Source organism: Podarcis bocagei, assembly GCF_964188305.1.
Source record: "Podarcis bocagei genome assembly, chromosome: 1".
Lineage (NCBI taxonomy): Eukaryota > Metazoa > Chordata > Lepidosauria > Squamata > Lacertidae > Podarcis > Podarcis bocagei.
In genome coordinates, this window is record NC_138125.1 from 58,509,108 (window position 1) to 58,525,401 (window position 16,294).

General features: G+C 39.2%; 1 protein-coding gene across 3 annotated transcripts in view; it reads right to left on the bottom strand.

The window, feature by feature from the left end:
• LDLRAD3 (low density lipoprotein receptor class A domain containing 3) overlaps positions 1-16,294 on the bottom strand; it is a 131,203-nt gene that overhangs the window by 85,373 nt on the left and 29,536 nt on the right. For 2 of the 3 annotated variants that reach the window (XR_014001255.1, XM_081166045.1), the window contains exon 2: positions 14,967-15,113. The exons of the other annotated variant lie outside the window; for it this stretch is intronic. Coding sequence is in view for 1 of the 2 variants with exons in the window: in XM_081166045.1 (XP_081022171.1) it covers positions 14,967-15,113 (147 nt within the window). In the remaining variant the exon portion in view is untranslated. The remainder of the gene's footprint in view (positions 1-14,966; positions 15,114-16,294) is intronic. 3 annotated transcript variants of the gene reach the window in all.

Genomic DNA, 16,294 nt, shown 5'->3' on the forward strand with positions numbered 1-16,294 from the left:
AAAGTATGGAATTTACCCAGGAATTATACCAGGACTGTGCCTTGTCAGAACAGAGGAAAGAAGAAGATTCTGCTGAGCTTTGGGAGTCAGAAATGGAGCCACAGATGGAGGTTGCGGCCCTGCAGGAACATGAACCTTTGGAATTGGCAATTGACTTTCGTAAAAATCAGACTCGGAAAGATGAAGTTTCGACTGGACTGGAAATGGGGGGTTGAATTGACCCTCCTGAACAGGGACATATGGACTTTCTGAGTGTGGTAGTGGATTGTGAGAGGCTTGGAGATATGGGGATCTCAAAGTTTGGAGGGACTTTGAAACATGCATTTAAGTACTACATGGAGCTCAGTTTGGATTGTGGAAAAGAGACCTTTTGGTTGGAAGGAGGTAAAAGCATTATTAAATTGGAGACCACACGTGTGAAAAGAAAACATGAAGAAAAACAGTGGAAGGGATATGGAAGGGATTTAAGAGCCTTGGATATAAGATCACCAGGTTAATGTGTCAGCTTAATGGGATAAATGGACTGACAAACCCGGGACCTGGGGGAAGGGACGTTGGATGAAGACTTTTATCTTTTGTTATTAGGACAATTTTATATAATTGATGAATATTAGAAGGATGCATGAAATGAAATTGCTTGGCTCTGGTATAGAAGTTTAAGGGATTAGGAAAGAATATAACAGTTAAGAGAAGTTATCAAAAACAAATTTTAGGTTAAGGTCTTTTATAAGACAATGAGGAGAATAGAGTAAGGTAATGTAATGAAAGATTAGAATAGGGTAAAAACTTGATGGTAAGGATTTGCTGAACTAACAAATTGAAATGGAATACAAAAAAGGGAGGGATGAGGAGGTCTGGGGAAATAAGTGTATGAAGATATGTTACGAAAATTAATGTGTTTTTAACTGTTTCTATTTTCTTTTCTTTTTTATTTTTTCATTTGTTTTGTTATAATTTGGAAACTTTAATAAAATATCATTAAAAAAAAAAGACAGGTAGGCTGCCCTACCTGTCAGACTTCGTGAATGGTAAGATGTGTGGAGATGAGGATCCAGTCTGCTGGAAGGATCCAGTTCCCCAAAGCTGCCATAGGTGAATCACCACATGACCGAAGGAAGCAACAGTAGAGTAGGGATGTGTAGTCCAGGCTGAAGACCCTGGAATCTGAGAGCAACAGATTGTGCACATGCCACCCACCCCTCCCACAAAGCAGTCTTCAGGTGCATTGTGAATCAGCAACTATTCATTTTAATCTGAATATTTAAGAAACCGCTTACAATGCCATAAAGTCTGCTCTATTTTCATATTCCAAGAACAGATTGCAGTGAAGGCATTCACAAATTCCTTCCTTCTTATACTAAAAGCACCACAAAATTAAGCACCAAATTAGTATTCAGTCCATTTCTGCTTAGCTATTCTAACCTTTAAATGCAATGGTCATGCATAGCAAAGATAAACGTGGCTGGTCACTGGGTGTCACTGTTGGTTTACAGACACATTTCTGAAAGCACACAGCACTGGCAGAAAAAAGTTTCTTCTCCCCCAAGGTGGTGGTGGAGGGGGGGAGTTATAATCAGAAATGTCTGGATATTTGGTACAGCTTTAATTTTGGCTCCTATCGTGTCAGGCAGTAAGCTAGGATGATGTGCCATACTTTGAAAATGCACCATCTGCTGCTCGTTAGCTGACAAAGGCAGCAACCTACCAACTCTCTAAGTAGCTGTTGCTCATTAGCTGACAAAAGCCACTTTCAATGCTCACATATTATTAGATTATTTTAGACAGAAGAAGATTATATTTGATGAAGAAAGGGTGGGGGGAGTAAAGAATGAAACACAGAACACAAAGGGAAATTAAATATGGCAGCATGATCAGGATCCTACTCCCAGTGAAGCCGAAGACAAGATTCACAATTAAACACCGATGTGATGTGTGCTTGGGACTCTGGGAAAACACCTCCCAGCTGTTCCAGAGATACTGTTAGCAAAATGAGAAACAAAATATATTTCACAATATAATAATCTCCCTCAGGTTTACATTAGTTTCCCTAACACTTCTTTTCATACTTTCTTATTTTTGTGTATGTGATCAACAGTCAGACCTGGAGACTGGTCCTCTTCTCCTCGGTGCCCTCTCACTGCAGACTGACAGATGCAGCATGAACAAGCAGACTAATGCCTGGCCAATGTGCTTGGGACCAGAACTGACTTCAGAAACAAGAGAGTTAACAGTCTCCTCCAGCTCCTTCAATTTATCCTGGCTTTTGTTTGGGATTTTGCATGTGTCAGGAGTAATCTTGGCTTCTATTGAAGAAAGCCACCTAGGGTCAATTCTTTTCCGCCTACTACAAGCAGCTTTCATAAAATGCAAAACCAATCACCAGGGCTACACACTTTTCACAACTGTGTTGGCTAGTAGCAGCCACCTCAACAGCTACTTTAAAGGAATTTAAGAGGTTCTCTATTTCAAGAGGTGCACGCAGTAGATGTCAAACTAGCCAACATTGGAACAATGAGAAATGAAGGGTTGTACAGCGGATTACTGAAGTGGCACACCCAGGAGCACTTAATGAGGATTTGCCATACATTGGCCTGGTTTGCACAGCACGCTAAGCTAAATCATGGCTCGGCACAAATATGTAAAGTGTTCCATCCCAGTTGTTCTGCTGCTGTGCTGTACTTCATGGCTTGTGTGTCATCCAAACTCAGGCTCATGGTTTAGCTGCCCTGTACAAACCACCAGCCATAAACGCAGGGCAAACTATGTTTATAGCTTGTGGTTAGTCTGGAAAAAGTGATATCACAAGTCTGAGTTTGGACAATAAGCTAAGTCAAGCCATGACTTACCTAAGCAAAGCAGCTGCAATCCCGTCTCCCCAACCCACCTGCTTGTAGCAAGCTATGATTTGGCTTAGTGTGATGTATAAACCAGGCCACTGACTAACTGTCCATTTTACTCAGCTTTTTCGACTTAGTAATTTAGTTATGTAATGTTGGCCCACTCCTTCCATTCTACAATTCCAATTCCGCTAGTTGCAAATTGTGAACCAAGGAATGATAGCTTCTGGACTCATATTTCTAGTGTAAATAATGTGATTTGGGGATAGGTGTTGTAAGGATTCTGTGACCCAGACAAACATTTTCTGCCATAAACCTGATACTCCCAAAGACTTCAGAAGTGTCATGCCTTAGAAGAGTACAGCTAATGTAACTTATACACAAGAAAGGCCTCCTGGATTAGCCCTGTGTTCTCACAGTAACCAAACAGATGCCAATTAGTGGTACAAAAGCAGAACCTCAGTACAACAGCACTCTTACCTCCTAAAGTTTTCCACAACTGATATTCAGAAACATACTGCCTCAAACCATGGAGGCAGAGGATAACCCTTGCAGCTAGTAGGCACTGGTAGCATTATCCCTCCTGTCATGAATATATCTCATCCTCTTTTGAAGCCATCCAAGTTGGTGGGCATCACTGCCTCCTGCAGGAGTGAGTTCCATAGTGTAACTATGGTGTAACATAGTGAAACATAGTGCAATAGAAACAAGTACTTTCTATTGTCTTTCCTGAATCTTTCTACATTCAGTTTCATTGGATGTCTACAAGTCCTAGAGTTATGGGGGGGGGGAGAATTCTCTATCCGCTTTCTCCATGTGATGCACAATTTATTACACTTCTAACATCTAATCAACTTTTACCTGCATTTTCTCTAAACTAATAAGTCCCAGACGTTACAACCTTTCCTCATAGGGAAGAAGCTCCAATCCCTGGGTCATTTCTGAACTTCTTCCAACTCTACAGAACTGTATACGTGATTCTAAATATATTTATTTTGTTAGACCTGTATACCACTGCTCTTCCATGCTGCTGAGGCCTCAAGCTGATCTCCCACCGCTCTGCAGGTCAGGCCCAGATATTCTTCAATAGAATTGTAGTATTTCATCTGGAGGGTCACAGGCTCCTCACCCGGTTTATTCAAATGCTAAAATTCTATTGGTTACATTCACAGCAGTTTTCATCAGAAGAGGTGTTTAAGTCTATAACAACCAACACAACAAATTGTCTAGAGGCAAATTTATAATCACTGTAGCTGTACTATAAGGACCAATTCGTCCAGACATACAAGACAGAAATCCATGGTTAAGTTACCCCTTTTGCAATGGAGACTACACACTGCTTTTCCAGGGGCAGCTTCCCAGCAGTCAATGACATAAGGGACAAAAGATTGTGGGGAATCAGCTTAACTTAATTAAGCCGGTTAATAAAGAGCTAATACCAGATTGGATTTAGCAGTGCCTTAAAGAGATACATGTGAATACATCCTGGAGTGCTGGGGGGAAAAGTTGAACAAGTACAGAAAGAAGTGCCCCAATTATTGCAATTGGAAAAGATACATTTTAGTAGCTCTCTATAAAAAGTAACATTGATGTGTCATATACTTAGTTACATTTTTAATTACAGATCTTAATGTTTCTTTTTGGGGGAGGGGAATCCCACAGTGTTGCAAATATAATGTTGCAAAACCTACTCAGTTTCATAAACAAGTTGGATTTGTGTTTGCTGGTTTCTCTGGTAACTTCTCTCTCTTTGTATCATGGATGGTGGCTCATATTATGGATATATGTATTATTTTATTTATACTGTTGCTACAAGTTTGTCATGGCCTTTGGCTAAAACAAGAAACTTATGAACTGAATACAGTCGTACCTTGGTGGTCAAACAGAATCCGTTCCGCAAGTCAACTTCCAAAAACATTCAACAACCAAGTCGCAGCTTCCGATTGGCTGCAGGAGCTTCCTGAACTCAATCGGAAGGTGCGGAAGGCGCATCTGACATTCGGGTTCCAGAAAAAGTTCGCAAACTGGAACAGTTTGAGAGCCAAAACAGTTTGAGTAGCAAGGCGTTCGGGATCCAAGGTACGACTATACTCAGTTTCATTGCAGAGTGTAGACCATCAGAGAAGATCAGTTGGTCCTATTGCTTAGATCAATTCAACCTCTGTGTGTGCACCTGACCCTTGCCAATGTTGTTGTTGTTGTTTCGTCGTTTAGTCATGTCCGACTCTTCATGACCCCATGGACCAGAGCAGGCCAGGCACTCCTGTCTTCCACTGCCTCCCGCAGTTTGGTCAGACTCATGTTTGTAGCTTCGAGAACACTGTCCAACCATCTCATCCTCTGTCGTCCCCTTCTCCTTGTGCCCTCCATCTTTCCCAACATCAGGCTCTTTTCCAGGGAGTCTTCTCTTCTCATGAGGTGGCCAAAGTATTGGAGCCTCAGCTTCACAATCTGTCCTTCCAGTGAGCACTCAGGGCTGATTTCCTTAAGAATGGATGCGTTTGATCTTCTTGGCAGTCCATGGGACTCTCAAAAATCTCCTCCAGCACCATAATTCAAAAGCATCAATTCTTCCGTGATCAGGCTTCTTTATGGTCCAGCTTTCACTTCCATACATCACTACTGGGAAAACCATGGCTTTAACTATACGGACCTTTGTTGGCAAGGTGATGTCTCTGCTTTTTAAGATGCTGTCTAGGTTTGCCATCGCCTTTCTCCTAAGGAGCAGGCGTCTTTTAATTTCGTGGCTGCTGTCACCATCTGCAGTGATCATGGAGCCCAAGAAGGTAAAATCTCTCACTGCCTCCATTTCTTCCCCTTCTATTTGCCAGGAGGTGATGGGACCAGTGGCCATGATCTTCATTTTTTTTATGTTGAGCTTCAGACCATATTTTGCACTCTCCTCTTTCACCCTCATTAAAAGGTTCTTTAATTCCTCCTCACTTTCTTTCTTTCTTTTTATAAAATTTTTATTGGTTTTACAGAATTTTTTAAGAAACAAACAAACACTTAAAAAGACAAACATACACGTATAATTTCATAACATATTTTCATAAACCTCTTTTCTAGGACTTCCCCATACCCCCCCTTTCTGCATCCCAATGTCCAAAATTTTTATAGCAACTCCCAATTGTTACTTTCAACCTCTGTCGTCCTAATCCTCTCTATATTCTGATCTTATATCACTGTATCCCTTTGTTTCTAGGAACCACAACACTTTAACATTCATTAAGTTTATGATAGTCCTTAAGATAACTTTTAAATTTTCGCCATTCTTCTTCCACCGTCTCTTTTCGTTGGTCGCGGATTCTGCCTGTCATCTCGGCCAATGTCATATAGTCCATCACTTTCATCTGCCATTCTTCCAGAGTGGGTAGATCTTGTGTCTTCCAATACTTTGCGATGAGTATTCTTGCTGCTGTCGTAGCATACATAAAAAAAGTTCTATCCCTCTTTAACACCAATTGGCCGACAATGCCCAAGAGAAAGGCCTCTGGTTTTTTAGGGAAAGTACATTTAAGTACCTTTTTCATTTCATTATAGATCATTTCCCAGAAAGCCTTAATCTTCGGGCATGTCCACCAAAGGTGATAGAAGGTACCTTCAGTCTCTTTACATTTCCAACATTTGTTATCGGGCAAATGATAAATTTTTGCCAGCTTGACTGGGGTCATGTACCACCTATAGACCATTTTCATAATGTTTTCCTTTAAGGCATTACATGCCGTAAATTTAATACCGGTGTTCCATAACCATTCCCAGTCAGCTGACATAATGTTATGTCCAACATCCTGTGCCCACTTAATCATAGCCGATTTAACTGTTTCATCCTGTGTATTCCATTTCAGCAGCAAGTTATACATTCTTGATAAGTTCTTAGTATTGGGTTCTAACAGTTCAGTCTCTAATTTTGATTTTTCCACCTGAAAGCCAATTTTCCTGTCCTGTTTAAAAAACTCCATTATTTGGTGATATTGAAACCAATTTTGTACTTTATGTTTCAGTTTCTCATGACTTTGTAATTTAAACTTATCTCCATCCTGTTCCAAAATTTCCCAATACTTCGGCCATCCGACCTCCATATTGAGTTTCTTCACTGCCTTGGCCTCCACTGGTGACACCCATCTAGGGGTTTTGTTTTCCAACAGATCTTTATATCTTATCCAAATGTTAAACAATGCTTTTCTAACAATGTGATTTTTGAAGACACTGTTCAGCTTGATTTTGTCATACCATAGATATGCATGCCAACCAAAAGCATTATTAAAACCTTCCAGATCTAAAATGTCTGTATTCTCGAGGAGCATCCATTCTTTCAGCCAGCAAAATGCTGCTGCTTCATAATACAATTTTAAGTCCGGCAGGGCAAAACCCCCTCTTTCTTTGGCATCTGTCAATATTTTAAATTTGATTCTGGGCTTTTTGCCCTGCCAGACAAATTTCGAGATATCTTTCTGCCACCTCTTGAAACATTCCATCTTATCAAGAATCTGCAAGGTCTGAAACAAAAATAACATTCTAGGCAATACATTCATTTTAATCACTGCAATTCGGCCTAACATTGACAATTTCAGATTTGACCATATTTCTAGATCTTTTTTAATCTCTGACCAACATTTTTCATAGTTATCCTTATACAAATTCACATTTTTGGATGTCAAATAAACCCCTAGGTATTTAACTTTCTTGACCACCGTCAGCCCTGTCTCCTCTTGGAACTCCTCTTTTTCCATATCTGTTAAATTTTTTCCTAAAACTTTGGTTTTTTGTTTATTCAACTTAAATCCAGCTACCTGGCCAAACAGTTGGATTATTTCTAAGACCCTTTTCGTACTAGTGTTTGGCTCTTGCAAAGTCAATACTAGGTCATCTGCAAATGCTCTTAACTTATACTGTTTGGCTCCGACCTGCACTCCTTTAACCTGCTGGTCGTTCCTAATCATGTTCAGCAACACCTCCAGAACTGAAATAAAGAGTAATGGGGAAATTGGGCACCCCTGTCGTGTTCCTTTTTCTATCTTAAGTTCCTCAGTTATTACATTATTTACAATCAATTTAGCTTTTTGTTCAGAATATATTGCAGCCATACCATTCTCAAAACCTTGGCCTACCCCCATCCCATGGAGATTCTTTATCATAAAGCTCCAAGAAATATTATCAAAGGCTTTCTCCGCGTCCACAAAAATCAGTACTGCTTTGGTATTTATATTCACCTCTAGCTTTTCCAAAATGTCTATTATGTTCCTTACATTGTCTGCTAGGTGTCTTTTTGGGAGAAAGCCTGCTTGGTTCTTATGAATCTTTTCCATCAGCACTTTTTTAAATCTTTTTGCCAAAATGTCTGCAAAAATTTTGTAATCCACATTAAGTAATGATATTGGGCGGTAGTTCTTCAGTTGAGTCTTTTCAGTCTCTGTCTTTGGTATGAGTGAAATATATGCTTCTTTCCACGATTCAGGTGCCATTTTTCCCTCAAGAATCTCATTACAAACTTCTTTTAGTGGTTGAATCAACCATTCCTTCAGCGATTTGTAGTATCTAGAAGTCAATCCATCTGGTCCTGGAGATTTGCCCAGTTGCATATTCTGAATGGCAGCCTCTATCTCTTGTTCTGTTATTCTCTGGTTCAGATCCATCTTGTTTTGATGAGAGATTTTTTGTAATCCATATTTATCAAGGAATTTGTCTATATCTTCTTCATTTTGCGGACCTTGAGTGTAAAGTTTTTTTAAAATAACTCAAAAAGCAATTTCTAATTTCATTGGGTTTAGATATATTCTTTCCATCCACTTCTAGGCTTGTAACTGTATTTAATTTCTGCCTTTTCTTCAATTGCCATGCCAGAAGTTTGCCACATTTATTTGCTGATTCAAATGTCTTTTGTTTCATTTGCTTTATCTTCCATTCAATCTCTTGGTTCATCAATTCCATATATTGTGTTTGATATAACTTAATCTCTCTTAAAATCTCCTGGGACTTTGGTTTGGTTCTTAATTTTTTCTCTCCTTCCTTTATCTTTTCCAAAATCTTTTCTTTTTTCTCATTTTGTTTTTTCCTCTTTATTGAGTTTTGTTGAATCAAGAAACCTCGCATCACCGCTTTGCTTGCGTCCCAGATCACTCTTTTCTCCACGTCGGCCCTCAAATTTATTTCAAAATAGTCTTTTAGAGTTTGGACAAAAACCACCACCATCAGAAGAAGAGCAACAACTTGGAGCTGTTGGAGGAGTGTCAGAAAAATAACAAGATGGCCTTGCAATTCCTTAGCTGGAATTGTAATGGGCTCAATGGGCCTTTGAAGAGAAGACAAGTATTTCATATTTTGAACAGAGAACAACTGGATTTGATATGTCTACAAGAAACTCATATAACTAGAGCCCACAGGAGATTACTTACAAATAAAAGATTAGGACAAGAATTTATTTCATCAGATAAAGTCAAAAAAAGAGGAGTTGTGATATATGTGAAAGAGAAATGGGCCCCAAAAATGATGTTTAAAGATGAGCAAGGGAGATATCTGGCAGTGGAGATACAAGTACAAGGAGAAAAACTTCTAGTTGTCGGAATCTACGCACCAAATGAAGGTAAATCTGACTTTTTCAAGAGACTTCATGAAACCCTGATGGACTATTTGATTACAACATGATAATCATGGGAGACATGAATGGTGTGGTCTCCACTAACATGGACAAGGCACAAAGACTAACAGTTACTAAGGAAGGGAGACTTCCTAGGACTTTTTTTGAAATGATGGAAAACATGGACTTGATAGATATATGGAGAACAAGGAACCCTCTGGAGAGAGAGGGAACCTTTTTCTCCCAAGCAATGATGACCTGGACCAGAATCGATCAAATTTGGATTACTAGTGGTATGGCTCCAAAGATTAAGAAGGTAGAAATCTGCCCAAAAACTTGCTCCGACCATAATGCCGTGAGGATGGAGATGAAACTTACAACATCTGGTCAATTTAGATGGAGAATGAATGACACCCTCTTTCGAGACAAGGAGATCCTTATGAAGGCCCAAAAAACTCTAAAATTCCTCCTCACTTTCTGCCATCAAGGTTGTGTCATCTGCATATCTGAGGTTGTTGATATTTCTTCCGGCGATCTTAATTCCGGCTTCAGATTCATCCAGCCCGGCCTTTTGCATGATGAATTCTGCATATAAGTTAAATAAGCAGGGAGACAATATACAGCCTTGCCGTACTCCTTTCCCAATTTTGAACCAATCAGTTGTTCCATATCCAGTTCTAACTGAAGCTTCTTGTCCCACATAGAGATTTCTCAGGAAACAGATGAGGTGATCAGGCACTCTCATTTCTTTAAGAACTTGCCATAGTTTGCTGTGGTCGACACAGTCAAAGGCTTTTGCATAGTCAATGAAGCAGAAGTAGATGTCTTTCTGGAACTCTCTAGCTTTCTCCATAATCCAGCGCATGTTTGCAATTTGGTCTATGGTTCCTCTGCCCCTTCTAAATCCAGCTTGCACTTCTGGGAGTTCTCGGTCCACATACTGCTTAAGCCTGCCTTGTAGTATTTTAAGCATAACCTTGCTAGCATGTGAAATGAGTGCAATTGTACGGTAGTTGGAGCATTCTTTGGCACTGCCCTTCTTTAGGATTGGGATGTAGACTGATCTTCTCCAATCCTCTGGCCACTGCTGAGTTTTCCAAATTTGCTGGCATATTGAGTGTAGCACCTTGACAGCATCATCTTTTAAAATTTTAAATAGTTCAGCTGGAATATCATCACTTCCACTGGCCTTGTTATTAGAAGTGCTTTCTAAGGCCCATTTGATTTCACTCTCTAGGATGTCTGGCTCAAGGTCAGCAACCACACTACCTGGAGTGTAAGAGACATCCATATCTTTCTGGTATAATTCCTCTGTGTATTCTTGCCACCTCTTCTTCATGTCTTCTGCTTCTGTTAGGTCCTTACCACTTTTGTCCTTTATTGTGGTAATCTTTGTACGAAATGTTCCTTTCATATATCCAATTTTCTTGAACAGATCTCTGGTTTTTCCCATTCTATTGTTTTCCTCTATTTCTTTGCATTGTTCGTTTAAGAAGGCTCGTTTAAGAAGACCCTTGCCAATACTGCCTAGTTAAATCATGCTGAGATAGATGTGCCCAGTTTCTTGATGTTAATATTATTCTTCAGGAACTGAGGGTGCCATTACTACCCCTCTCTCTCTCTCTCTATATATATATATATATATATATATGTCAGTCTCAAAAGTTCAGTTTTTGAGCAAGATGACAGTATATGCATTAGGCATTAAGCCTCAATTGTTCAAGAGGATTTTCTTAATGCTCTGTAGTCAAATTGCAGACAAAGGCCAAGATCCTATCTGATCATCTGGGTTTAGGATAAACTGTGGGATTTGGCAGGGGGGGTGGTCAGTGAGACAGCAAATAGTTCAGGTGCTGAAAATGAACTGTATTCCAGGCCCAATGCATTTTGGAGAAATTCTTTCCTAAAGGGCACGATTTTAGCAACAAATGAATAGGACATTGTAGCGACTCCTATCATAAACACGACTGCAGTCTCAGAATCTGCACAAGCTACAATCAAATGCTACTTGACCACCTCTCTTATTTGATGTGAGAAGTGGGAATCTGCCTTAAGCTTGTTCTAAATTTTCCTTCTCTTTATAGTCCTAGAAAGTCATGCTGTTCTACATGATAGGAGATGTCTTGCAGGGCTTAAGTAGGGCCTGCTGGATCAAGCCAATAGCCCCCTGGTCTCACAGTGACCAAACAGGTAACCATTGGGAAGCCCACAAGCAGGACCTGAGTGCAACACCACTCTTCCCCACTTGTGATTCCTAGCAACTGTTGCTCCAAGGCATACTGCCTCTGGTAGTGCAAACAGAATATGGAAGCATGGCCATTTTATGTCCTCTGTATTTTATATGCCAATTCTACCCTTATTGTTAAATGGAAACTGTTATGTACTGAAGTTCTCACCCTGGGCCAGCAGGGGGATACTGTAGATAGTTATGCAAATAAGGGATCGAAAGTGATGTTCAGTGATTGGGTAGTTTTAGAAAATTGTTACAGTTACGTTGTACTGGAGCTCTATATAAGCAGGCTGACTGAACCCTTCAGTTCAGTTCTGTTCTGGCCTGTGAATAAACAAGAGCTGTTTAAAGAATCTCTGTGTCGTCTGATATGTTCACCCACAACCTAACAGAAACCTTGCAACCATCATGTATAATTTGTAAGTGTGAGGATTAGTTTCTCTAAAACTCTGCAAGGGGCTAGCCTTAGAGACTGCTCAGAACTACAGATGATGCTCCCCAGTCTTCCTGAGTGGGGAGCAAGTTGTCAAGCGCAAAAGACTCAAGTGCAGTTGATCACACTGCCTGCCAATTAGCTCTGAGGCACAATTTAAGGTGCTGGTTATTATTACCTTTAAATCCATACACAGTGGGACCCAACATAATGGAAGCAGTGCCTTTTGCTATCTAAATCTTCCTCCAGCCAATCTACACAGGAAAGTCTGATCCAGTCACCCTACTCAATAAATAAAATCCTGGGAGTTACAAAGCAGGGCTGTCGTGCAGCACCCAAAGTATGCTATGCTCTTCCCACTTGGAGCACACACCTTAAACATTCTTTTAATTTCACAACACTAGTTTTACATCTTGAATTTTCTGGGCTTTCTGGCATGTTAACAGTGGATTGATTTCTTCCCATTGATTTTATTTACTCAGTGCTAGAGCTCTTGCCATTTTTCTCCATTTTGTAAGGCAAGTTACGCCATCATTTTGTAATGAGAAAGTCAGGGTACAAAATAAATTAAAATGAAAGTCTGCAGCCCTCCAGAGTTATTTAAAACTGAAAATCTATCACCATGGTCTCTTCTGTTTACATGTATCTCACCTGTCAACTATAGGGCATAACAGGAAATGAATCACCTGCTTCCCAGATTCCTTTTCCTTTGCATTATTTTTAAATTTATTCATGAGACCAGTTAAGTTAGCAGACAAAGGTAAGGAAAAACAAAACAAAAAAAGGATGATTATCTCTGCTTGGGTGAAAGAAAAATGGCCTAGCTAATATATTTTAATAATCTAACACAACTAGAAAAGGGGGGGGGATCATAGTTCTCCAAAAACATCAATTGACAAATCCCAAGACATTAACCCAATCCAACTGACGAAAGGAATTTTATGAACTGAGGTTTTGCAGCTATTTAAATTTTACTGGCAGATACTATATTAATTACTACCAAAACCTTGTGGATCCAGTTTATTCTCAGTGACAAAAGAATATTGTGAATTGAGTCTATGGTCACTGGCAGACTATTACTGACTTATTCATCAGCAAAAAAGAAGTCTGTTCAGCAACACTTCATTAATTGCTTATTTTCAAGGCAGTAGGTGGCATGCAAAGAAGAGATAAACAAAATTATATGAAAAGCAAAATAAAAATATATTTGAGAACTCTTTTTAAAACTATTTTTTTATCTGAGTACTCAAAAAGAGTACACACACACACACAGAGAGAGAGAGAGAGAGAGAGAGGTATTCCACTGAGTTTAAGGATAAGATTTGGTCTTGCATACAGTGGATGGAAAGAATGTTGAATTACACCTAAACTTGGCCAGAGATTATTATCCCAGGTCCCATAATGACAATCCCAGAACACCTAATTTAAGATACAATTGTAAGCCAAAAAGGAAATCCAATCCACTCTTTGCTGTTAATGTTAATTCTTTGTTGTCAGGCGATCAGGGCCACACAACTTTAGGCAACAAACATTACAACACAGTAGTGGTTTTGGTGCCATGGAATGTTTTTGCCTAAACAGCCAATATAGAACTTAGAAAATGTGTTTGCAAGACACATAGTGCTTGCTGGGTCTTAGTTTCCTTTTGCAAAGATTTAACCAAAGACCACATGCATTTATTTGACAAATAAAAAGCAGAAAAGGCATTCTAAGTTCAAGCTGAAGTTCTGTCAACTGGCCTGACAGAACGATCATTTTAGTGCAACACTGAATTCCTCCCTAAAGTATTCTGATTATTTTAACCTCTTTTCCTGTTCCGAGGTGAAGTGAGGTTGAAACTAAAATGTTTTCAATTGAAACAAACAGAAATGACCCAATCAAAGTAGAAAGAAGTCAATCAAGTTTTGAATATTCACTAAATAGATTTCTTTCCTATGCTGTTTATAGTCTCTGTGGAAGAAAATACAAAGACAAAACAGAAAGAAATAACACAGAAAAATTGTGAAAATTGTTACTGTGTTTCTAAGAAGGAAGTGTGGAAATGAAGGCTGTTCTCACTTGGACCCAATGATAAGAGTCATAAACTTAGGTCCTCAGAGCAGAGACTAGGAGTGGCTCTAAGCCCCGTCCTTTGGTGTAAGAGGGGGTTGAGAACATTCTGAGGATTGCAGTCTTGTGGAGAACAATACACAGAATTTATAGGAACAATGTTGTTCACATAGGCAAGCATTATGACTGAAAGTCACATGTACAACTTTGCTAATACTTACCAGACTATTTATGTATGATTGCGAAATTCTGCATAAATGAATTGCTCTCTGCATTTGGAGATTTTGAATTACTGTATGTTGTTTACAGGGAAGTACTGATTCACATTTATTCTGTTTTTGTTGTGAAATCATGTGATTACACTATTTCATCCAGATCACTTTTTGCAGGTATTGCACTCAGCAAGCTCATTTGCTTTTGCGCATCACTAACCAGGAAAGTGAGCGGGAGGGGGAGATGCAAACTGAAAAATTGGTAAACCTGTTCCAGAATTTTAGAAATTATGCGAGTTAAACTGAAACATGGGGCAAATTCAAGCCACAGAAAATATTCAAACAGACTGCATCTGCTCATGACAAATTTGGATAGAGAAAACACAGATTTAATTGCCAGCCCAGCAATAAAATTCGCAGTGCCCTTCAGAAAGGTATTGTCTTCGTCAACCTACAATAAATTGTACTGCCACCAAGCAAGAAGTGAACAGTCACTTCAGTTAGACAAACCAATAAGAAATATGGTAACACAGGTTGAATACTAATCCCTGAAATACATTTGATTTTTACATGGCTGAGTCTTGCTATTCAAAATATGAAAGGTAGCAATCAAGTAGAGGACACTCACGGCATTCCTTCTCATCACTTTTGTCAAAGCAGTCTGGCAGCCCATCACATTGCCAGGCTCCTGGGATGCAACGTCCATTACTGCACATGAAGTTTCCAGGAATATTACATTCATTTGTGAAGTTATTCCAAGGCAACTGTTGGCCTTCTGCAACAAGAAGATAAAATGCACAGTGTTTACATATGCAGAAACTGCTTTCACATCTAAAGCAATACTGCTGGCTCCCCTTTTCCATTAGTAGAGACACCCACTGAATCAAAGGCCCTTCCATGAATGGCACAGCAGTGCCTGCCTTAAAGAATACCATGTTTGGCCTTAGTTTTGGTCTCTGCCTTACAAGGGAGCCATCCATGATTAGGGCTAGAGATAGAATAGCTGAATAACTGAGTTTTATACATATATATATTCAAAGGAAAGGGAATCACTATTCATTCACCTTAATATGAAAAGATCTCATAGGCTAAGATTTATTTGCATTGGGAGAAGCTACAATTATTAAGGATGCAGTTCTATACATACATACATACATACATACATACATACATACATACATACATACCCACTGAAGTCAATGGGATTTACTACTGAGTAGATATGTATAGGATTGCACAGTCTACAAAGTACCCTCTCCAATCCATTTTATGACTGGAACTGCAGACTAGAGCTTTTCCATCACACCTGCCCAATATTTTATTCCACTCCCCACTATTCACACAGAAGAAGTGGGTGGTACAAAAGAGGGACCATTTTTTTTTCAATTCATACAATTAGTTTATTTCTAAAGTTCTAAATTCCAGTTTGAAATTCTGATAATAGTAAAAATTGGTTCATCCACACTGATGGAATTTGCCAAGTTTTGTAACCTGTGTGTACAGTATTTGACAGAGACATTTTATTTTAACCCTAGTTAACTAAGAATTATTGGAGGAATAGTTCCATAAACAAACTTGGATCTTTATTTATATGTGATTTCCCAGGTCCAATCCCCAGTATCTCTAGATAAGCAACTCTTAAGTGATTTGGCCTAAAGATATTACTAAATGAAACCCTCAAGACTGCTGTTAGTCAAAATACATGCTAATGAGCATAGAGGATTGTGATATTGGAAAGAAAGTAAGTCTTGCTCACTAAGGTATGCCGTTTCCTATTTCAAAGTGAACCACTGTCATCAGTTTCAGAAGAGACTCAGTGTTAACTTTGAAGAAAGTTCTGCAAATACGATTTCTAGTTTATAGTTGTTGATTTCATGGGGACATATATGTTTTAATACTTTGAATACCAGCATAAAACATGCAGAGGTAGCATCAGAAGTACAGAAATAGCATGTT